Source organism: Ovis canadensis, chromosome 17, assembly GCF_042477335.2.
Source record: "Ovis canadensis isolate MfBH-ARS-UI-01 breed Bighorn chromosome 17, ARS-UI_OviCan_v2, whole genome shotgun sequence".
NCBI lineage: Eukaryota > Metazoa > Chordata > Mammalia > Artiodactyla > Bovidae > Ovis > Ovis canadensis.
Genome location: NC_091261.1, coordinates 63,971,754 through 63,993,884, shown reverse-complemented (window position 1 = coordinate 63,993,884; position 22,131 = coordinate 63,971,754). Strand labels below are relative to the sequence as shown.

The window sequence follows — 22,131 nt, the reverse complement described above, 5'->3', positions numbered from 1 at the left end:
TGATCTTGCAGTCCAAGGGACTTTCAAGAGTCTTCTCCAGGAGGATTCAAAAGCATCAATTCTTCTGTGCTCAGCCTTCTTTATGGTCCAGCTCTCACTGTTGGAAAAACCATAGCTTTGACTATACGGACCTTTGTTGGCAAAGTACTGTCACTGCTTTCTAATACATTGTCTAGGTTTGTTATAGTGTTTCTTCCAAGGAGCAAGCATCTTTTAATTTCTTGGTTGCAGTTACCTTCCACAGTGATTTTGGGGCCCAAGAAAATAAACTCTGTCACTGCTTCCACTTTTTGCCCTTCTATGTGCTGTGAAGTGATGACACCAGATGCCATGATCTTAGTTTTTTGATACTGAATTTTCACTCTCCTCTTTCACCTTCATCAAGAAGGCTCTTTGGTTCCTCTTCACTTTCTGCCATTAGAGTGGTATCTGCTTGACTGAGGTTGTTGATAATATATTTAATAAATTATCTATTACTCTGTTATTTAAGTATATTTTATATTACATATTTATTTATAATATATAAACTATTTACTAATACATAATTTAGAATGGTGTCTGTCATTGGTTCAGTTCAGTTCAGTCGCTCAGTCGTGTCCAACTCTTTGCGACCCCATGAACCGCAGCACCCCAGGCCTCCCTGTCCATCACCAACTCCCGGAGTTTACCCAAACTCAGTGGATATTGAGTCCATTGAATTGGTGATGCAATCCAACCATCTCATCCTCTGTTGTCCCCTTCTCACACCCTCAATCTTTCCCAGCATCAGGGTCTTTTCAGATGAGTCAGTTCTTCACATCAGGTGGCCAAAGTATTAGAGTTTCAGCTTCAACATCAGTCCTTCCAATGAACACCCAGGACTGATCTCCTTTTGGATGGACTTATTGGATCTCTTTGCAGTCTAAGGGACTCTCAAGAGTCTTCTCCAACACCACAGTTCAAAAGCATCAATTCTTCTGAGCTCAGCTTTCTTTATAGTCCAACTCTCACATCCATACATGACTACTGGAAAAACCATAGCCTTGACTAGATGGACCTTTGTTGGCAAAGTAATGTCTCTGCTTTTTAATATGCTATCTAGGTTGGTCATAACTTTCCTTCCAAGAAGTAAGCGTCTTTTAACTTCATAGCTGCAGTCACCATCTGCAGTGATTTTGGAGCCCCCAAAAATAAAGTCTGACACTGTTTCCCTATCTATTTACCATGAAGTGACGGGACTGGATGCCATGATCTTAGTTTTCTGAATGTTGAGCTTTAAGCCAACTTTTTCACTCTCCTCTTTCACTTTCATCAAGAGGCTCTTTAGTTCTTCTTCACTTTCTGCCATAAGGGTGGTGTCATCTGCATATCTGAGGTTATTGATATTTCTCCTGGAAATCTTGATTCCAGCTTGTACTTCATCCAGCCCAGCATTTCTCATGATGTACTCTGCATGTAAGTTAAATAAGCAGGGTGACAATATGCAGCCTTGACATACTCCTTTTCCTATTTGGAATCAGTCTGTTGTTCCCTGTCATTGGTAAGTACTACTTAAGTGCTATTTTATTTCTTACCCCATGCCATGTGGGAGTTTGCTGCCTCCCAAGGCAGCTCATACCATCTTTGGCCATCCCTGGGCTGTATCCATTGGCCACAGTGGTGAAGCAGGTTGCAGTAGTCCCTTGGATGTCTATACTTACATACACAGAGTTGACTGAAAATTTCTGTTTGGCTGTTTCAGATAAAACTCCAAAAGGCTGAGAGCACACACCCCCTAGCCACTAGAGGGAGCCACACATAGTCCTTGGAAGCACCCCTGGGATGGGCAGCCCGGGTTCCAAGTCTGATTCTCCACTGGCTTCTTTGGTATACTTTGGTAAGGTGCTTTCTCTCTGGGGCATCAGTTGCTGTTAAGTAGGGGTTTGGAATGGGGTGCATCTCACGGCCCCAACTAGCTCTAATGTGCTATGAGCTCAGTTGCTTCAGTCGTGTCTGACTCTTTGTGACCCCATGGACTATAGCCTGCTGGCTCTGCCCATGGCAAGAATACTGGAGTGGTTCGCCATTTCCTTCTCCAGGGGATCTTCCCAACCTAGGGATCGAATCTGCATCTCTTATGTCTCCAGCATTGGCAAGTGGGTTCTTTGCCACCAGCCCACCTGGGAGAAAATTTATTAACCACTGACCCTTCAGGGCTCTAAGATTCTAAAACAGGAAGCAGGGTTTGCCCAGATACCCACCCCATCCACCCACCAACCCAAGTCTTGATAATTTTTTTTTTCTTCTCTTTTGCTCTGTGCATGTGGCGGTGGGGTTCAAACTCCATAGAATTAGGAGAGTGGGAGAGCTGGCCCCATCCCTACCCCAAAGCCCCCAGCCGATCTGCCATTGACAAGTCCTTTGGTTCCTTCTTGGTCAGCAAATCTTCCCTCCCTGCTTCAAGGTTCTTCTCTTGCAGACCTGCTGGCCCCACTCAGGTTCCAGGTGGGTTGTAAAACTGAGGGGGAGCTTCTTAGAACCAAAACCATCTCATTATCTTTTTCATTAAACCTGTTCCTCTTGGGAATCTCTGTTGTGCCAGGTCCTATGAGAGGCCATGGGTGATAAGGAAGTAATTTAAAGAGAGGAGAACTTTGCTCTCAGATAGCTTCCCAGATGGTTCAATTCAGTTCAGTCGCTCAGTCGTGTCCGACTCTTTGCTACGCCATGGACTGCAGCACCTCAGGCTTCCCTGTCCATCACCAACTCCTGGAGTTTACTCAAAGCCATATCTATTGAGTCGGTGATGCCACCCAACCATCTCCTCCTCTGTCTTCCCCTACTCTTGCCTTCAATCTTTCCCAGAATCAGGGTCTTTTCTGATGAGTCAGTTCTTCGCATCAGGTGGCCAAAATATTGGAGTTTCAGCTTCAGCATCAGTCCTTCCAATGAATATTCAGGACTGATTTCCTTTAGGATGAACTGGTTGGATCTCCTTGCTGTTCAAGGGATTCTCAAGAGTCTTCTCCAACACCACAGTTCAAAAGCATCGACTCTTCAGTGCTCAGCTTTCGTTATAGTTCAACTCTCACATCCATACACGACTACTGGAAAAACCATAGCTTTGACTAGATGGACCTTTGCTGGCAAAGTAATGTCTCTGCTTTTCAATATGCTGTCTAGGTGGTCATAGCTTTTCTTCCAAGGAGCAAGCATCTTTTAATTTCATGGCTGCAGTCACCATCTGCAGTGAGTTTGGAGCCCAAGAAGATAAAGTCTCTCGCTGTTTCCCCATCTCTCATTGTTTCACTGTTTCATCTCTCATTGTTTCCCCATCCATTTGCCTTGAAGTGATGGGACCGGATGCCATGATCTTCGTTTTCCTGACTGTTGAGTTTTAAGCCAACTTTTTCACTCTCCTCTTTCACTTTCATCAAGAGGCTTTTTAGTTCTTCACTTTCTGCCATAAGGGTGGTGTCATCTGCATATCTGAGGTTATTGATATTTCTCCCAGCAGTCTTGATTCCAGCTTGTGTTTCATCCAGTCCAACATTTTTCATGGTGTACTCTGCATATAAGTTAAATAAGCAGGGTGACAATGTACAGCCTTGACATACTCCTTCCCCAATTTGGAACCAGTAGCCACCTGCCAATGCAGGAGACGCAAGAGACGCAGGTTCGATCCCTGAGTTGGGAAGATCCCTGGAGGAGGGCATGGGATCCCTCCATATACCCTCCAATACCCACTCCAGTATTCTTGCCTAGAAAATTTCATGGACAGAGGAGTCTATAATCCATGGTGTCACAAAGAGTCAGATACAACTGAGCAACTGAGCACACTCATTTGTTGAGGGGCGGGTTGGGGGGCACAAACAGGTCAGTACATAAATACACTAGGTGATTTCAGATACTGTTGTGATCACAACTATCAGGGAAATAAAACAGGGTGAGGTGACATAACATGAAATGGGGCCTACTTTAGAAAAGGAAGGTCCCTCTTTGGAGGTGATATTTGAGCTGAGACACAGATGGCAAGTGAAAGAAGTGACAAGTATAAAGGCCAGCAAAGAAACAAGCCCAGTGGGATGAGATTTCAAATTCCAAGTTCCCTGGTCTTCATAAAAAACAGAGAAAGGTCTCTGGAAGAATTCCAGAGGCTTTTGGGAGGGGACCTTCAGGTCTATCCCATAATGTGGGTGAGTGGAGGGGTGCCCTCTAGTGGTGACAAGAGTTAAATTTCACATAGCTGACCTGGAATGCTGCATGCTTGTGACTTGACTCTGGGATAATTATAAGTTTCACTCATTCTTGTCTCTCCCACACTCATTCATTCAACAGATATTTACTGAGCACTGTGCCAAGCAACCCTCTAGATGCTAGAGTTGTGAAACCAACAGAGACGGTTCTTGCCCTCCTGGAGCCTGATACCCTAGGGAACAGTTCTTACCTCAGTACTCTAGCCCCACTTCACCTCTCCCCTCTATTATTCTGTAGCTAAATTGGCCTCCTAATATTCCAACAGGCAGATATTGTTGCTTCAGAGTCTTTGTTATCTGCTATTCCCTTCCGCCCCAGGAAAGCAGGTCCCTGCTTCTTTGCATTGCTGGTTCAGGTCTCAGCTCAAAAGTGACCAAGTCGGAAAAATGTGAACTTATTTTGTTCGTTGACTGCCTATTCTCTTCACTAATATGTAAGATTCCATGAAAGTTACTATTTTCTTGGAATCCCTCAGCCTAACGCTTAATAGGTGCGCAGTAAACTTACTGAAGGGGCTTATTACCCTATACCCCAGCTTGTTTGAGAGGATAGTGAACTGTAAGTGAACGAACGGGACAAAACATACCACAAATCTCAGCCCTAAAAAAAAAAAAAAATGCCGTTGCACACTACCTGTGCCCCCTTTGTCTGCTTTATCTTTCTTTTCTTTTGATCTGCTTTATTTTTCTATGCACTTATCATCTTCTAAACTATTATAACTTACTCCTTGGTGTTTGCGTGTCCCTGCTACTAGACTAGAATGTAAGCTTCACGAAGGCAGAGGATTTTGTCCATTTGATTCACTACCCGACCCTCAGCCCAGAACAGTGATGGCACCCAGTAGGCGCTCACTTTGGCCACCTGATGCGAACAACGGACTCATCTGAAAAGACCCTGATGCTGGGAAGGATTAAAGGCTGGAGGAGAAGGGAACAGCGGATGAGATGGTTGGATGGCATCACCGACTCAATGGACATGAGTAAACTCCGGGAGTTGGTGATGGACAGGGCTCGTGCGCTGCAGTCTATGGGGTCGCAAAGAGTCGGACACGACTGAGCGACTGAACTGAACTGAACTGAGGCGCTCCATACACAGAATGAATGAACTCTGTCTACATCACAGTTTGCTTTTTCCTGCAGATCCTAAGTCACCTTATTCCAAGGAGGAAACGGGCTTCAGGAGGCGACCAGAGGTGAATTCAGGTGGGCCGACCCAGGAGTCCGAGCTCTGGGAGAAGGGCCATAAGAGCAGCTGCGGAGATGGGAGGCGCCGGCAGCAGGAACAGAGGCCTGGGGGCTGAACCGCTTCCAGGAAGAGGCGCGGGCGCTGAAGGCGCCTGGCCAGGGACTGTAGGCGGTACCGTCCGATGAGACGAATCACATGACTCATACTGACCACGCCCACCTCCGATGGGCGGGGCGCATGCAAATTATCCCAGGCGGCGGCCAATCGTGTCGCTCGCCGAGGGTCCGGGCCCGGGGATCCGGGACGCTTGCTTGAACGCAGGCTCTCGTCTCTGCTGCCCCGGGCTTTTGCAAGGCACCGGGGCCCTGTAACTTTGTGCTGTAGTCGCTTCTTCGAGCTATTTGCTTTTGGCGGCCAGCCGGCTGAGGCCGGACCCGCGCTGGGGCCAGGCGGCGGCTTCCTCAAGTGGAGGCGGAGGTGCGGCGCGGGGTGGGGGCCACTGCCCTAGCAGGCGCCCGGGCCGGCCCGCGCCTTTGCAGCGTGCTCCATGCATCCGGAGCCCGCCCCGCCCCCGAGCAGCAACAGCCCCGAGCTTCCCCTCAGCGGCGGCAACAGCACCAGCGGCAGCCGCCGGAGCCGCCGCCGCAGCGGGGACGGGGAGCCCCCGGGGTCGCCGCCGCCGCCGCCTCCGCCGCCCGCCGTCACCTACCCGGACTGGATCGGCCAAAGTTACTCCGAGGTGATGAGCCTCAACGAGCACTCGATGCAGGCGCTGTCCTGGCGCAAACTCTACTTGAGCCGCGCCAAGCTCAAAGCCTCCAGCCGGACTTCGGCTCTGCTCTCCGGCTTCGCCATGGTGAGCTCTGGCCGCCCTGCCCTGCCCCCTCTCAGATCCTGGCCGCTGCCTCCCACAGCCCCGACGGGGCGCACAGGGGAGCTGGCTGGGAGGGCTAGATGGTCTGAGGGTGAAGGGAAGAGCTGGGAGAAAGCTGTCGTGGACGCTGGGAGGGCCGGAGGTGCTGGACATGAGAGGCGGACAAGTGACATCCGTAGTGGGAGGTTGGGTATCATACAAATGTCCAGGGTTGGGGGGCTCAGATGGGCAAGCTTGATGCGGCGAGGAGAGAGAAACAGCAGGATGCTCGACGTAGATGTAAGAAGAGTCCCAGGCATGTTGAAGTGGAAGGGAAACTGACATAAGTAGTCTGATTTCTTTGGGAGCAGGTGTCAGAAGGTTGGGAGGAGAAGGACCCCTGAGCCATCTCCCTAGTGCCCCCACACTTGAGGCCAGAAGGAATTGGCCAGCTTCCTTTATTATCTAGTAGAGGGGATTTCCTGATACCCTTTCTCCTGTTGTATTTTCCGAGGGCCTCAGCCTGGGGGTTTGACAGCCACTCCCCACCCTCAGTTTCTGCTCCAGAAACTTGCCACTGAGTCACTGGGTGTGGGGGAGGAGGGTGGGACATGTTCCCGTTGAATGGGCTCTTTCTCGATGTTGGGGGTAGGCTTAGTTTCCCCTCTCCGCCCCTACTCCCACCCCCACCTCCTTGTGTGCTGGGTTGGAGTGAGAACCAGCCTCTGGCGGGTGGGGTAGGTGAGGCTGCAGGTTGGGCTGAGAAGTGGCTCTGAGGATGCCTTCAGGCTGGGAATCCTGGAGTCTCCCAGGACAGCTACAGAATAAGTCCTGACCTCAGCATGGATGGGGTCTGCCCCCCCTCCCCCAAGGTTTTTAGCCCAGAGCACTCTTGCTTCACTGGCGAGTGAGCTAAGCTCTTGACCTTGGGGGAGGGAGTGGCTGCACCCTTTGCATTTTCTTGGGAAGGGAGTGTATCTGGGACTCTCCCTGGGCTCCACAAACTCGTGGGTGATGCAAGAAGTGAGAACCTTTTAGAAGCCCTAAGCAGGCCTAGAGCACCCGGGGCCATGGTGGCAAGACCAGCTGTCTGAGGTAGGGGACGCGCTTTCCTGAGTCTGCCCTGGCTGCCTGTGCAACCTCGGACAAATCCCTCTGTGGGCCTTGATTGATTCCTCAATTGATGAATGAAGGCTGCTTCTCAGGAGTTTCTCTGACTTTAAGCATTTAATCGAGGCCTTCCCTGGTGGTCCAGTGGCTAAGACTCCACTCTCCCAATGCAGGGGGCCCAGGTTTGATCCCTGGTCAGGGGTCCAACATGCTGCAGCTAAGAGTTCATGTGCCACAACTAAGATGTGGCGCAGCCAAATAAATAATTTTTTCTTTGAAAAAATTTAACCAAGGAAGCCTTTGCGAGGGAAGGATAGAATGTGTGTGTTTGTAAGAAGTGTCACTCTAGGTTTTAGTTTAGGTCTATAGGAAAGGATTCTGTTCCATCAGCCCCAAATTCGAGGAACAGCTGACACTTAGCCAAGCGCCCACCAGGTGCTTTGCACAGTGTAGATGCCCTAACTGATGCACCAAGTCCTCCACTGCGCTTGGAGGTAATTTTGGTATGGGACCTTCCCAAGGCCACACAGCTCTCTTGCTGGAGCAGGATTTGAACCCAGGTTGGCTGGTATGCAGAACTCTCTTGGACACTTATGCAATTTGTGGTGTATGGAGCTCTGAGCCCCGTCTTGCCAGGGACCTCTTAGGACCAGGCCTTGTAGGGAATGAGAAATAGAGCAGAAAAACTTCTCTTGAGCAAAATAAAATGTTACAGTTAGGGGGAAGGGAGTGACAACAGCGGCTGTCAGCTCTTCACAGCAGTGAATTGTTTCAGATGGTGGGGTGCCTGTTCCCGTTTCTCTTGGGGTGGTAAATCCATAGCTGCCCAGGCCCCTTCCCATGCCAGGAGCAGTGAGGAGGCAACGGGTGAAGCTTTTCTGCCTTCTTGAGTCGTCTCTTAGAAGCCGGGCCTTCTGATCAGATGTCACCTCCCTCTTCCTCTTGCTAAAAACAGTGTGGGGAAGTCAGGCTGCAGGGGCGGCCCGCAGCACTTGGTGGGCCTTGACTCAACCAGACTGTCTCTTGGGGACCTTTATGCTACCCAGCTCGGGTGGAGAAGGCTTCCTGGCTCCAGCGATGAAATCCCCAAAGTTCTGCCAGCAGGGAAGGCTGAATCCCGTGCCCACTTCCATTCTGGGAAGGCACTTAACGAGAGAGTATCTGCATCTGCCGCGAGTCTGCAAACAAGGGGGAGAGATGGGGTTGGGGTGAAGAGAAGGGCTCAAGAAGGCAGGTCCGCCTGCACCCCGCCCCCCACCACAGGCACTCAGCCTTGTGAATGAACCTCAGAGAGGAAGGGGTGCCATGCAGACAGGTGCTATGGAAATGGAGTGAGCAGGTTTCCTGGACTACTCTCCCTTGGCCTGTGAGTCAGCACAACCAACTTCCTGCCCCCAGAGGGCTTCCTTCTGAGAGACTGGGAAACCCAGAAGAAGTGATATGATGTGACCTTTGATTTCCAAGGGGTAGAGAGTTGGTGAGGTTGCCAGACTCAGCTGCGCACAAGGTGAAATTGAGGGAAGGTCTCCCAGGAGCCTGGAGGGCATGGAGAGACTCCCCTTTCCTGGGCGGAAAGGCCTGGACAGCTGCCCTGATGTGCTGATAGGGGATAGGCAGTGGGATCTCAGGCAAGTGCCTTTACTCTTTGGGGGCAGTTTTCTCGTGTGTACAAAGGAAACACGTATTCTGCTCCTCCATGGACTTGCATCAAGAGTCATTACAAGGTTCACTTGGACCCACAAAGGGTTGAGGAATTGTCAGGATCTGATGATGGACCCTTAGGTGAGCCCTCTCTGGTCTACAGACAAGCATCCCACTCCTGATGGAGCTTCTGGAAATAGCACACCTTGTCTGGGTTCAGCATCCAGTCTCTAAAACCAAGGGCCCAGGGTGTAGCAGAGGATCAGCAGCCTGCAGGTGCTCCTTGAGCTTAGGGTGCTGTGATTCAGGCCACCCCTGCCTCAGTTTACCTCTCAGCAAGAGGCAGCCAGCCTCGGCCTGACCCTGTCCCCTGGGGGCTATGGCAAGTGCACATGCGCACACACAACAATCTTGGTTTCCTGGGGAGGGCAGCCTGTCATGTTAGCCTAAGCAGAAGATAATTGGGAAGGTCAGCCTGTTGCCATAAACAAAATGCTTTCCATGACCTGGGATCAATTATTTTTGGATTATCTGCCTCCTCAAGTTCTCTGCTTGCCAGCACCCTTTTGTTCCCAGGTTCCAGAGCGGGCTCAGAAGCAGCTTGGCATTTCTCTGAAAATGAGTTGGAAGGAAGGGCTCAAATCATAAGATGTTATTGAGCCTCTGTGACATGTTGGGAGTTCAGGGGGCATGGAGATGAGTAAGAAATTAGTATTACTCCTCATGGTGCTAAGTACTAGTGGTAAATATTACCACTGTTGATTAGGATCTTGGAATAGGTTGACACCTGCTAAGTACTCTCCTTCAACCATGTCTTGTGAGCTTCAGAATGGGGAGTGAGGGTGAGTGCCCAGTGAATGACTTATCTGAGGTTACCTGGCTAGGAAGCTTCCAGGCCCTGTGACTGTGATGTGGCCCCACTGCTGCGGGAGAGGAAGCACCAGAGAGAATGATGGAAGGACTGAGTTGGGAGGCTCAAGTACTATAGAGTGAAATAAAGGACAGAGACCCTGGAGCCAGACTGCTTGAGTGGGATCCAGATCCCTGCTCTGCCGCTTAGAACTGTGCCGCTTAGAGATGCTGGGGAAGTTGCTTAATGTCTCCGGGCCTCAGTTTCCTCAGCTGTGAAATGGGAGTAATAGCAATAACCAACCTCAGTGGGTTGGTGTGAGGGTTCATTTGTATCTGCAAAGCACTTAAAATATACGTGGTCCAGGTGTGACAGAAACTCGCTCACCCTTGTTCCCGTAATGCTGAGACTACTCTTTTTTGGCCAAGCAGTATGCAGGATCCTAGTTTCCTGACCAGGGATTGAACTCCAGGCCCATGGCATTGAAACTGCTAGGAAATTCCTGGGACTGCTTTTATGAGAGTTAACTGGTTTAGAAGAATGTGATTCCAGCTAAGCCTTAAGGGTGGCAGAGTAGAGTTGAGAAAGAACCCTCTATCAGAGGAGGCATCAGGAGCAAAGTTACAAGGATGAGAAATGATAAGGTCTTAGGGTAGGAAAGGCAGAGAGTCTGGTGTGGCTGGAGTTGAAGCCATGTCCAGGGATAGTAGAGGAAGGTGAATCTTTCCAGACTAGACAGTGCAAGGCCTTCTGATATAGGCAGTGGGGAGCCAGGGAAGACTTTGGGGCAAAAGAGTTCCATGATGAATTTTTTAAATATGTTTATTCATTTATTTATTTTTGGCTGAGTTGGGTCTTAGTTGCAGTACACCATGTGGGGTCTCAGTTGCCTGACCAGGGATTAAACCCAAGTCTCCTGCATTTGAAGGCCGATTCTTAACTGCTAGACCACCAGGGAAGTCCCGTGATGAATTCTTGAATAATGTTGATGATGTTACTATTTGCTGAACACCAGGCATGAGCCTGGACCTTTTTTTTTTTCCATTCATTTTTTAATCCTCAGAACAGTCCTTAAGGGTATGCACTGTAGGTGAGGAAACTAAAAGGCTCACTGAGGTTGCGATCATCCAGCTAGTAGATTTCAAGCCGTGGTCTGTCTGACTTGGAGCCTTTTCCACTCAATCACCCTCTCGCCACATTCCATGTAGCTGGCTGAAAACTGGGTCTTCGAAGTCTTACAGATGAATCCTTCTGTAGGCTGAGTCGGTATAAATGGAATTTTGTTAAATGCCCCAAGGGAAAGGCACTCCCTGCCTAGCTGAGAAGCCTTTTGGAAAACTTCACAAGTGCCTGTGCACGTGTCTGGGGTTTTCAGCCAGGGTCTGTGTTGAGCTCTGCTGGTTTCTGGGTCCAGGGCGGTGAAGGAGAGTTCTAGGGTTTCCCAAGGTGACACTGTGGTGATCAGTGTTGGGAAGGAGTTGCCTTGTAGAAATAAAACTGTGACAGTTTATGGGGCGTCCTTGGTGGTTAAGACTCCGCCCTTCTACTGCAGGGGATGCAGGTTTGATGCCTGGCCAGGGAACTAAGGTCCAAGATGCCACGTTCAGTTTAATCGCTCAGTCATGTCCAACTCTTTGTGACCTTATGGACTGCAGCACGCCAGGCTTCCCTGTCCATCACCAGCTCCTGGAGCTTACTCAAACTCATGTCCGTTGAGTCAGTGATGCCATCCAACCATCTCATCCTCTGGGGTCCCCTTCTCCTCCCACCTTCAGTCTTTCCCAGCATCAGGGTCTTTTCCAATGAGTCAGCTCTTCACATCAGGTGGCCAAAATATTGGAGTTTCAGCTTCAGCATCAGTCCTTCCAATGAATATTCAGGACTGATTTCCTTTAGAATGGACTGGTTGGATCTCCTTGCAGTCCAAGGACATAGTGCTGCCAATAAATTAATTAATTAATAATATTAATAAAAACTGTGACAGTTTGCACTTTTTAAATTTCTTGGCCAGGCTGTGCAGCATGGGGGATCTTAGTCCCCCAGTCTGGGATTGAACCCATGTCCCCTGCAGTAGAAGCACAGAGGCTTACCCACTGGACCACCAGGGAAGCCCTAAAACTTCTGAGAAAATTTAAACAAGAGCAAGTTTCTCTCTGGTAGAACTTCTTCTCAGGGGGCCTTTAATATGCTTCCCAGAAGGGAATGCCCCAAACTGGTAGAACCACAAACTCTTCAGAGGAGAATCCTCTGGGACCGTGGTTTGACATTCCTTTTTAGGAGCGTTGATCTAACCCAAAATGGGCCACCTTTTTCTGTGAAGTAAATATTTTCAGGTTTGCTGGCCACATGGTCTCAGTGGTAACTACAGGTGTCCCCCCGACTTTTCACAAGATCACTTTACACCTCCTCGATTTTACAGAAGACCTGCATTTGTACCTGTTTTCACTAGCCTGAAAGAAACCCAAAGAGAATTTTTACTTTCACCAAAAAATGGTGAAAGTCGAAAATAGCATGCAGCATTTGGTTTGCAACTAGCAGTTATAGAGGCAGCATGCGCCCTAAGGGGTAAGACTGATACCACCAAGCTCCTTTCCCAGGAATCACACTCAGCATCTCGGCATCAAGCTGTCAGAGCTCTGAGCTGTGTATGTGAGCATCAGTGCTTTAATCTCAGTTTATTTGTGCATATGTTCGCAAAATATCTCCTAAGGTAATTGCTCCGTCCCTTTAGGCCATTTCAGCTCATGAATGGTTTCAGAGATACATTACGGGGGAAACCTGTCCTCAGTTCTGTTCTAGCTTGAAAGCAGTCACCGACCTTAGGCGAGTGAGTGGGCGTGGCTATGTGCTAATAGAACTTCCTTTGCAGAAAGTACATTGCAGGCCAGTTTGGCGACCCCTGGTCTAGGTGGTGGTCTCCAACAACACTTTGAGTGCACACCCCACTCAAAATATTGTCAACATTAGACTTAGTATTCATACATAGATATATGGTAATGTATGATATGAGTTGCTAGTAAAGCGTGAGTATTAAAAAAGTACATAGGTGATCCAGTGGTTAAGACCCTGTGCTTCCACTGCCGGAGTTGCGGGTTTGAGCCCTGGTTGGGGAGCTAAGATCCCTCAAGTCACACAGCATGGCCAAAAACTAAAAATTAAAAAAAAAAAAAAACGAATTATTTTAAGGTACACAGGAACTTCCCTGGTGGTCCAGTGGTTAGGACTCAGCACTTTCACTGCCAGGGCCCAGGTTCAATCCCTGGTTGGGGAACTAAAGTAAGTAAAGATACAATATTGAAAAGTTTAAAGGATGAGCCAAAAAAGGAATGTCATGAGAGTTCTCCTATGGTCTTCTGGTTTCCAATGGATCACATAGGCACTTTAGAGACCCTGGGTCAATTCTGACCTTCATTTATTCCTTTAACATTCGTTTTCTGAGGCCCCTGGAGGGACAAGGGAAGTGTGGGGAAGCTAGAGAAGCAGGAAAGTAGAGTGCAGGAAACCGGACATGTCGTTACATCTTCAGAACATGTTTGGCAAGTGCAGCGGTGGAGGAGCGTTGCTTATCACCATCTGAAAATACCTCCCTACACCTTCAGTGCCTGTCATCCTCCCTGAGGCAGGGATTCTTCCTTCTGTCTTCCTGCTTTCTTTGTCTCCAGCAGAGCCACAAGATCCTCCAAGCACATAGTCAGTTCTCAGAAAAACTTAGAGAAAAAAGTTCTCAGTAGGTTCGTAAGGGCAATTCCCTGGCAGTCCAGTCGTTGGGACTTGGCTCTTGCACTACTCAGGGTGCAGGTTCGATCCCCGATCAGTGAACTGAGGTCCCATAACCATCACAGCACCACCAAAGGAAAAAAAATATATATTGTCCGTGATTGAATGAATGGCCCCATCCTCACTTGGAGCGCCCTGGAACAGAGGTGACTTGAGAGAGACCGGAGGTGCTCGAAATTAGCCAGATGAACAGGAAGACTAGGCCTGTTCTCTGCTCTCTCCTGCAGCTTCAGCCTGTTAGTGACTCGTGACAAGAAGTGAGTCGCAACCAGCATTTTAATTTTTATTGGAAGAAGAGTGGAATGAAATAGAAAGCAGCCGCATCTGTCACGTGTTGTAAGAGTAGACTGGATTAACATGCTTTAAAGATAATTATTGTTTGGGGAAACTTGTTTCTGTTATAAGTGGGTATGTGTCTATTTATGGAAACCTTTGGAATACTGCGCTGTAGTGGTCAGAAAAGTTTGTAAACTCTTAGAGGAGCCCTCAATCCTCTCTTAATAGATGGTTTGTATCTGAGGTGGGGGCCGCAGGCTCAGACGGCCCTGGGTGACCTGGGGTGACTGTGGCTTGGCGGCCCGAGTGATCAGGAGAAGCGCAGGCTGGGGAAGGCAGAGTTATGTCTCCCAGCTGTTGGGGGCCCGGGTCAAGCCAGGCATGGGAGGGCTGCCTCCAAGGGGCCCAGCCTTCCAGGCGCCAGGTGGCAGGGGGTCTCCAGGGAGCCCAGCAGGAGTGAGGAGAGGTGGTTGGCATCCGGGTGTGGTGGGCAGACACGTGGCAAAGCCAGCCAGGCCCTACCCTTCTTGGGATCACAGGCACCTCTTAGCCCATGGATGAGGTTTGATGTCCCAGTGGGGGGCGGGGGAGGGAGGCATCGGAGGTCCACGGACCAGGGTGACATGGGGCTGGTGGTCCCTCAGCCCTCCTCACCCTTTAGAACCCATGTGTCCAGGTTTAAGCAGGCCCGTGGCTGGCTGGGAGCTGTTTATTTTGGGTTAACGGCCCAGCACTCTGGCTATATTTACCTTGCGAAGCTGCTTGCAATCTGATCTGATCTGATCTCTCTGGGACTCAGCTGGGGCCCTGGGAGTCGCCTGCCAGATTCCACGAGGCCCTCCTGGCTTTACCCTCCCTACTCTTGGGGAGATTTCCCAAGTGGGACACATTCTGAAAAAAGCAGTCGTTTTTCTGCTTGTGAACAGTTCTCATCGGGAGACCTGATCCGTGTCAGCCATTCCTTCCCACAGCGCCAGGACATGGAGCTTGGTCCCCCAGGTGGACAGTACCTAGAGCCAACCAGTGTGGTCAAGTTCCAGGAACTGTAGGGCCCAGCACAGTTGATGGGGCTTCTTCTGGAGCCCATCCTCCTCCTTAAAGGAGCTCGGTTCACACGCTGAGCTGCCCAGCCTACCTAACCCCCTCCTCCCAGCTTAGGACCTCAGGGGAAGTTCTGGAGTCCCCTGGCCAGGTGTGTCCCAGCAGCTGCAGTGTTCTGGCTCTGGGGCATGGCAAATGGTGTGGCAGCAGTGCTTCCTGTCCCGCTGCAGTGGTCAGCTGTGCTTTGGGGCACACATTCTCCTTCTACCCGGGGTTTCTAGCAGGGACAGCCTTAGAAAGAGGCAGACTGGGTCCAGAGTGGGGCGTCTGAGCCCCTCCCCCTCCCTAGGGGACAGAACATGGGGTCAGCTCTCACCAGCCTCAGCTGAGGACGTCCAGGAGCTATTCGTCTTCCACTTTAAGCCCTGTGTTTTTCTTTTTAACTGAGATTTATTGAGTACCTTCTGTGGGCTGGCCCTTTGTTAAAAACATGTCAAGACCTCATTTAATCTCCTTGGTGATTGTCTTAGTCTGTCTGGGCTGCTAAAACAGAATACCATAGCCCGGGTGGCTTATAAACAACAGATATTTATTTCTCACCGTTCAGGAGCCTAGAAGTCTAAGATCAAGTTGCCAACAAATGCAGCGTCTGATAAGGGGCTGACTTGCTAGTTCACAGACACTGTCTTACTACTTGCTGTGTTCTCACAGGGCAAGAGTGGTGAGGGGGTCTCTGGGGGTTCTCTTTTATAAGGGTGCTAATCCTGTTGCAAGGGCGCCACCCTCATGACCTAATCACCCCAAAGGCCCTACCTCCTAACACCATCACCCTGGGGGTTAGGATTTCAAATATGAATTTAGAGTGTTCACAGACATTCAGTCTGTAGTAGCAGGTGTGAGGAAAATGCTGTTAACCCCTTTGCACACAGGCTTTAGAGCTAAGTGGACTTAAGTATAGATCCTCCGCTCAACAGCAGAATAACGCTTGGGACTGCTGACTTCACCTCTCTGAGCTTCAGTTTCCTCATTTGTGAAAACGTAATAATGGTGTTGCTAATAATCATTGATGGGCTTCCCAGGTGACTCAGTGGTAAAGAATCTGCCTGCCAATGCAGGAGACACAGGAGACATGAGTTCAGTCCCTGGGTTGGGAAGATCCCCCAGAGGAGGAAATGGCAACCCACTCCAGTATTCTTGCCTGGGAAATCCCATGGACAGAGGAGCCTGGCGGGCTACAGTCCATGGGGTTGCAGAGTCGGTCACGACTGAGCGACTAACACACACACACACACATACACACACATAGCCAATTAACAATGTTGTGATAGTTTCAGGTGTATAGCGGAGTGACTCAGCCATACATATACATGTATCCATCACTGACGCTTTATTTAAGTGTAATATAGATGTATATATGCATGCCAGGTCTTATGCTAAGGGCTTTTATTCATTAATCTGTTTGAATCCTTGTGGCAAGGACTTCACCTCTTCAACCCCTGTGGCATTGAGAGCTTACCAGTGGAGGAGGCAGTTTACTCTTAATGGCTCTCTAGAGGTAGAAATACCAGGTTTAAGGGAACAGATTGGTTACTGTATATGTTGGCATGTTCCCCCTCCCCTCCGCATGTAGGCACCCAGCTCTGGGCCCCATGTACCTGATGGGTCTGGACATTTCCAGTGAGTGAAACAATAGCCCGTGGGCCTAGAGCAGCTAAGCAGCTGGCTCTCCTGCTCGTCCTTTCTCCAGTTTCAGCTTCCGGGGCAGCAAGCCAAAACAGGAAGAGGAAGTGCCAGGGGTGGGGAGGAGGCAGGAGGTATGCCCTGCTGGAGGTGCTCCCCCCTTTTCCAGCATGATCAGGCCTGAGGACAGAAACCAGGGAGCCCGGGGTACAGCCCTTAACCCGCCGTGCCCTGATGCCCTAAGTGCTAAGAAATCTCAGCATTGGCCTTAGGCCACCAGTGATCCTAAAAATGGCCCAAATCCTCATGGTGCACTGCCCCAGATTTATGTGAACTTAAAACATTTTACAAACTCCTGGGCTGAGAAGTTTATACAACCATCAATTGTGGGAATTCGAAGTTGAAATTGTCTGAAAAGCCCTATGACTATATATACCTGGGTGTCTTAAGAAATATCCAGTATTTTCACCAGATTCTCAAAGTATCTAACCCCAAATCACCTCTAGATGGTGACCTTAACCTTGCCACATCCCCTCCTTTGTCAGAGACAAAGGGAAGAGTCTTGACCAAGGTCACCCAGGGGGAGGCAGTGGTGATTCTGGAGCCAAAACTCAGGTTTGCCAATTTGGCTTTGATGTCCTCAGCTCAGGTTGGGGGATAGAAACCCAGCCCAGGCAGGGGGGTTTCATATAGAGATGCTGGGATTGGGAGTGAAGTTTTTTAACTGAATTACAACAATACTAATAAAGCTCCTTTTATTGAGGGTTTACTCTAGGCCAGGCACTAAGGATTTGAAGTGAAGTGAAAGTCATGCAATCAGTGTGACTCTTTGAGACCTCATGGACTATTCAGTCCATGGAGTTCTCCGGGCCAGAATACTGGAGTGGGTAGCCTTTCCCTCATCCAGGGGATCTTCCCAACCCAGGGGTCAAACCCAGATCTCCTACATTACAGGCAAATTCTTTACCAGCTGAGTCACAGGGAAGCCCAAGAATACTGGAGTGGGTAGCCTATCCCTTCTTCAGCAGATCTTCCCAACCCAGGAATCAAACCAGGGTCTCCTGGTGTGATTGCAGGCAGATTCTTTACCAATTGAGCTGTCAGGGAAGCCCAAGGATTTGATTCAGTGGGATTAATTCAGTGCTCACAACTCTCTGAGTTATATACTAGTATTCTGTTTGTTTTTTTTTAAATATTTATTTGTTTGGCTGCACTGGGTCTTAGTTGTGGTGCTCAAGATCTTCTGTCTTCATTGCAACACATGGAATCTTTAGTATCAGCATGCAGACTGCTGGCATGTGGCACTCGGAATCTAGTTCCCCGACCAGGGATCAAACCCGATGCCCCTGCATTGGGAGCATGGAGTCTTAGCCACTGGACCACCAGGGAAGTCCCTGGGTTTTTTGTTAGTTCAGCCATGCTGTGCAGCGTGCAGGATCTTTGTTCCCTGACTAGGGATCAAACCTTGACAGTGAAATTGCTGAGTCCTAACCCTGGAGTGCCAGGGAATTGCCCCTATAGTCCTCCTTTTTTTTTTTCCCCCACAGATGAGGAAACTGAGGCTCAGAAAGTTGAAGGAACTTGCCAGAGTCACACAGCCTAATAAAGGGCAGAGGAGTCAGGGCTGGAAGCAGGCAGCCTGGCTCCAGAGCCCATGCCCCTAACTACTGCCCCACATTGCCTTTCCAGGCCTCAGAAGGCCGAGGAGGTACAAGAAATGAAAGCAGACAGGGCCAGGTATTACAGACAAGAAAGCTGGAAGGAAGGAGCCCATTCCCTCCCCAGGAGTAAGGAGGGATCAGGGCAGGTATGGAGCTTGTGGGTACATTTTAGCCTCAGACCTCCCCCTTCTGAGCCTGGCACATACACAGCAAACCCTTTATAAAGGGTCATTCTCCTTAATGGTATTGCCATTGGCACTTGCGCCCCAGTCTCTGGCCTCGGCAGGCAGCCCCTGGCAGTGTGCCCACCACCCGCTTCTCCCAGCCCAGGTCTGATGAGCTGGCTTCTTTACATGGGGGTGATTTGCAAGGCCCAGGTGAGAGGAGGTGGGTGGCGGGGCCTGGAGCATGCCCCTGGTAACCCCAGATCCACAGGTCTCCAAGAACTGGGGAGCAGCTAGTACGTCAGCCATGGGGCTCTGAGCCCAGTGCTGGTGCCGGAGGAGGAGATGGCCCCAGGGCTTGCAGTCTGCACTGTAGCACCCGTCACAGCCCGTGTCTTCTGGGAAGCCTCTCTTGACTCCTTTGTGGTTGGTGCTCTGTGTTCTCAGAAAGGGCCTGGTATGACCTGGGAGGGCCTTCATCTCTTCACCCCACACCTCCTCTTATGCCCAGAGCAAGGCAAGAAGAAACCTCTCCTTGGGGATGGGAGTGTGGCTCCAATAGGGAGGATGCCTTTTTTCATTAATGTAAACTCTTTTTTTAGTCATAGTGATATTTACATAACAACTTACCATTTTAACCATTTGTCGTGACTACTATTTGGAGGGTGTTTGTCACGTACTGAAAGTGTTAGTTGCTCAGTTGTGTCCATCTCTTTGGGACTCTCTGGACTATCGCCTGCCAGACTTCTCTGTCCATGAAATTCTCCAGGCAAGATACTGGAGTGCGTTGCCATTTCCTCCTTGAGGGGATCTTCCCGACTCAGGGATCAAATCCAGGTCTCCTGTGTTGCAGGCAGATTCTTTACCATCTGAGCCACCAGGGAAGCCCAGTACTAGGAACTCTCATTTAATTGTTAAAATGAGCCTATGAACTGATATGATGTCCCTATTTTACAAATAAAAGTGCTGAGGCTCAGAGAGGTTCAATGACTTTCCTAAGGATAAACAGCTCAAGAGTAGCAGAACTGGGATTCAAATCCAGGCAGCCTGGCCTCGAGCCTTTTCTCTTTATCAGTACTTTCTGCCATTTCTCAAACCTAAGTGGGTGGGTCTATCATCCCGGTTATACAGATAACAGAAGCTGAGGCTCAGAGAGGCCTCAGAGTGACTTACCCAGGGACCAGAGCCTAATGGGAGGAGAGCCTCTGCGCCGTGACTGTCCTTGTCACTCAGCCCACCTCTCCCCGCTCCTCCCCCCCAGGTGGCAATGGTGGAGGTACAACTGGACGCTGAGCACGACTACCCTCCGGGGCTGCTCATCGCCTTCAGCGCCTGCACCACGGTGCTGGTGGCTGTGCACCTGTTTGCGCTCATGATCAGCACCTGCATCCTGCCCAACATCGAGGCCGTGAGCAACGTGCACAACCTCAACTCGGTCAAGGAGTCGCCTCACGAGCGCATGCACCGCCACATCGAGCTGGCCTGGGCTTTCTCCACCGTCATCGGCACGCTGCTCTTCCTGGCCGAGGTCGTGCTGCTCTGCTGGGTCAAGTTCTTGCCCCTCAAGAAGCAGCCAGACCAGCTGCGGCCCACCAGCAAACCCCCAGCCGGCGAGGCGGCTGCCAACGTCAGCAGCACCGGCGGCATCACCCCAGGCCAGGCCGCCGCCATCGCCTCCACCACCATCATGGTCCCCTTTGGCCTGATCTTTATCGTCTTTGCCGTCCACTTCTACCGCTCACTGGTCAGCCATAAGACGGACCGACAGTTCCAGGAACTCAACGAACTGGCCGAGTTTGCCCGCCTGCAGGACCAGCTAGACCACAGAGGGGACCACCCCCTGACCCCGGGTAGCCACTATGCCTAAGCCTCCCTGGGCTGGGCATTTCAGAGCTTTGGCCTTATGCCCTTCCCCACGACCTTGTCCTGCCCCAGCCTCAAGGACAGCGTGTGCAGGGGGCTGGGCTTTCGTCAGGGGCGGGGGGCAGAAAGTGGAGGAAAGAGGCTTTTTTTTTTTAAAGAGAAGTTACTGCACTTTGAAACTTTCCTCTAAGAGAATAAGCACTTCCTGTTCTTCCAGCTCCAGGGTCACCTCCTGCTCAGAGGCCACCACCGGGAGCCAGAGTGGGGACAAACGCTCCCTTTGTCCTTCCTCCTCCCCCGAGCAGGTACCACCTGGATGCCTTCTGTTCTTTCCGTCTTGCCCTCCCCCCCGTTCAGCGTCGGTTGTGTGCGTGTGCACGTGTGTGAACACAGAAATATACTCATAAGGGACGCCTCCTCTTGTGTTTGTATTTGTTGGGTCTGAACTGCCTGGTGTTTCTCCCAGTGGCCCAGTCAGGTGAGCCTCTAAGCAAAAAAAAAAAAAATCTCAACATTTTGGGATATTTCCAACCTATCTGAAAAAGTTGCATGAGCAGTAACTGAAATGTCTATGTAGGCAGTTCTTATCATTCACAGTTTTTCTGTTTTATAGTTACAGGACACTGAATTAATTGAATGCTGAACCACTGCTCCTAAGAGAAAGGGGTTAGGTTCCTGTGAGCATCTGGTCACTTTTTTTTTTTTTTTTAAGTTTTTTGTTGTTGTTGACATGGACCATTTTTTAAGTCTTTATTGAATTTGTTACAGTACTGCTTCTGTTTTGGTGTTTTGGCCAGGCAGCATGTGGGATCGATCGAACCTGCACCCACTGTGGGCATTGAAAGGCAAAGTCCTAACTACTGGACCACCAGGGAACTCGCTGCATGTTTCTTTTTAAAGACACCTTACTTAAAATATATTTTTTAAAGATACCTTAACATTGAACTTATCACAACAGCACTGTCACTTATGTGTAACACACACGTATGTTCCCCGTAAGGCATGCCACTCTTCCTGTGCTCCTAACACTGTAAACAGTGCTTCATTTGCTACCCTTGGGGGTCATTTTAATAGTGAAATCACTGACTTTTAAAAGCCCCCAAATATGAGGGCTTTTAAAACCCCAAAACCCTGCCCTCCCTCCGCCCCTCGCCTCTCTCTCCTCTACAAGTGGAGGTGGGTGGGGATGTGTCAGCAGCCCCCCGACAGGTGACCAGGTACCACTGGGCACATTTCTACCATGGCGATGCGCCACTGCTGACTCTGGGACGACTGGGAAGGCCTGTGGGGAAGGTGGCTCGGGGCCCCATCGTCCCCTCATCCCCAGTCGCTAAATAGGCTGTGAAAAGGCTAGATGTTTACAGCATGAGTTGAAACTAAGGCAGAGGGTCACCTTGTTTGACCTCAGCAAGCAGACAGATTTGCAGATACCAAAACTGAATAGTGAGGATGACAATATGTGTTTCCCTCTGAACCATATGCATTAGTTGCAGATTTCCTTCTAAAATCTAGCACATTCCTCTACATAAGCGCAGTTCAGTGATCAAATTCAGGAAATTTGACATTGATGTGATACTGTTATCTGATACAACGTTTTCAATTTTGCTCTTATCCCCATTGTGTCCTCTCTTGCAGTGATTTTCCCATCCAGGATCATGCGTTGCAATGAGTTGTCATGTCCCTTTGGTCGCCTTTACTGCATTGCTTCTGTTTTATGTTTTGGTTTTTCGTCCCCGAGGCATGTGGGATCTTAGCTCCCCAGCCAGGTATTGAACCTGCACCCCCTGCAGTAGAAGGTGAAGTCTCAACCCTTGG

At 49.9% G+C, this 22,131-nt stretch overlaps 1 protein-coding gene and 1 non-coding gene across 2 annotated transcripts; both read left to right on the top strand.

Moving 5' to 3' along the window:
- Positions 1–5,622: 5,622 nt before the first annotated feature.
- On the top strand, positions 5,623–20,733 carry LOC138422626 (calcium release-activated calcium channel protein 1). Its single transcript, XM_069557807.1, has 3 exons — positions 5,623–6,256; positions 19,715–20,303; positions 20,534–20,733. The coding sequence occupies exons 1-3, from the start codon at positions 5,948–5,950 to the stop codon at positions 20,701–20,703; spliced, it is 1,068 nt and encodes a 355-aa protein (XP_069413908.1). The 5' UTR covers positions 5,623–5,947; the 3' UTR covers positions 20,704–20,733.
- Positions 13,054–13,125, top strand: TRNAE-UUC (transfer RNA glutamic acid (anticodon UUC)). Its single transcript has one exon. It is a non-coding gene; the product is annotated as a tRNA-Glu (tRNA).
- Positions 20,734–22,131: the final 1,398 nt, after the last annotated feature.

Coding starts and splice junctions, on each gene's coding strand:
- LOC138422626 (XM_069557807.1), top strand. CDS start 5,948: ATGCATCCGGAGCCCGCCCCGCCCCCGAGCAGCAACAGCCCCGAGCTT. Junction 6,257..19,714: donor TGCTCTCCGGCTTCGCCATG/GTGAGCTCTGGC, acceptor CCTCCCCCCCAG/GTGGCAATGGTGGAGGTACA. Junction 20,304..20,533: donor GGACCACCCCCTGACCCCGG/GTAGCCACTATG, acceptor CTGTTCTTCCAG/CTCCAGGGTCACCTCCTGCT.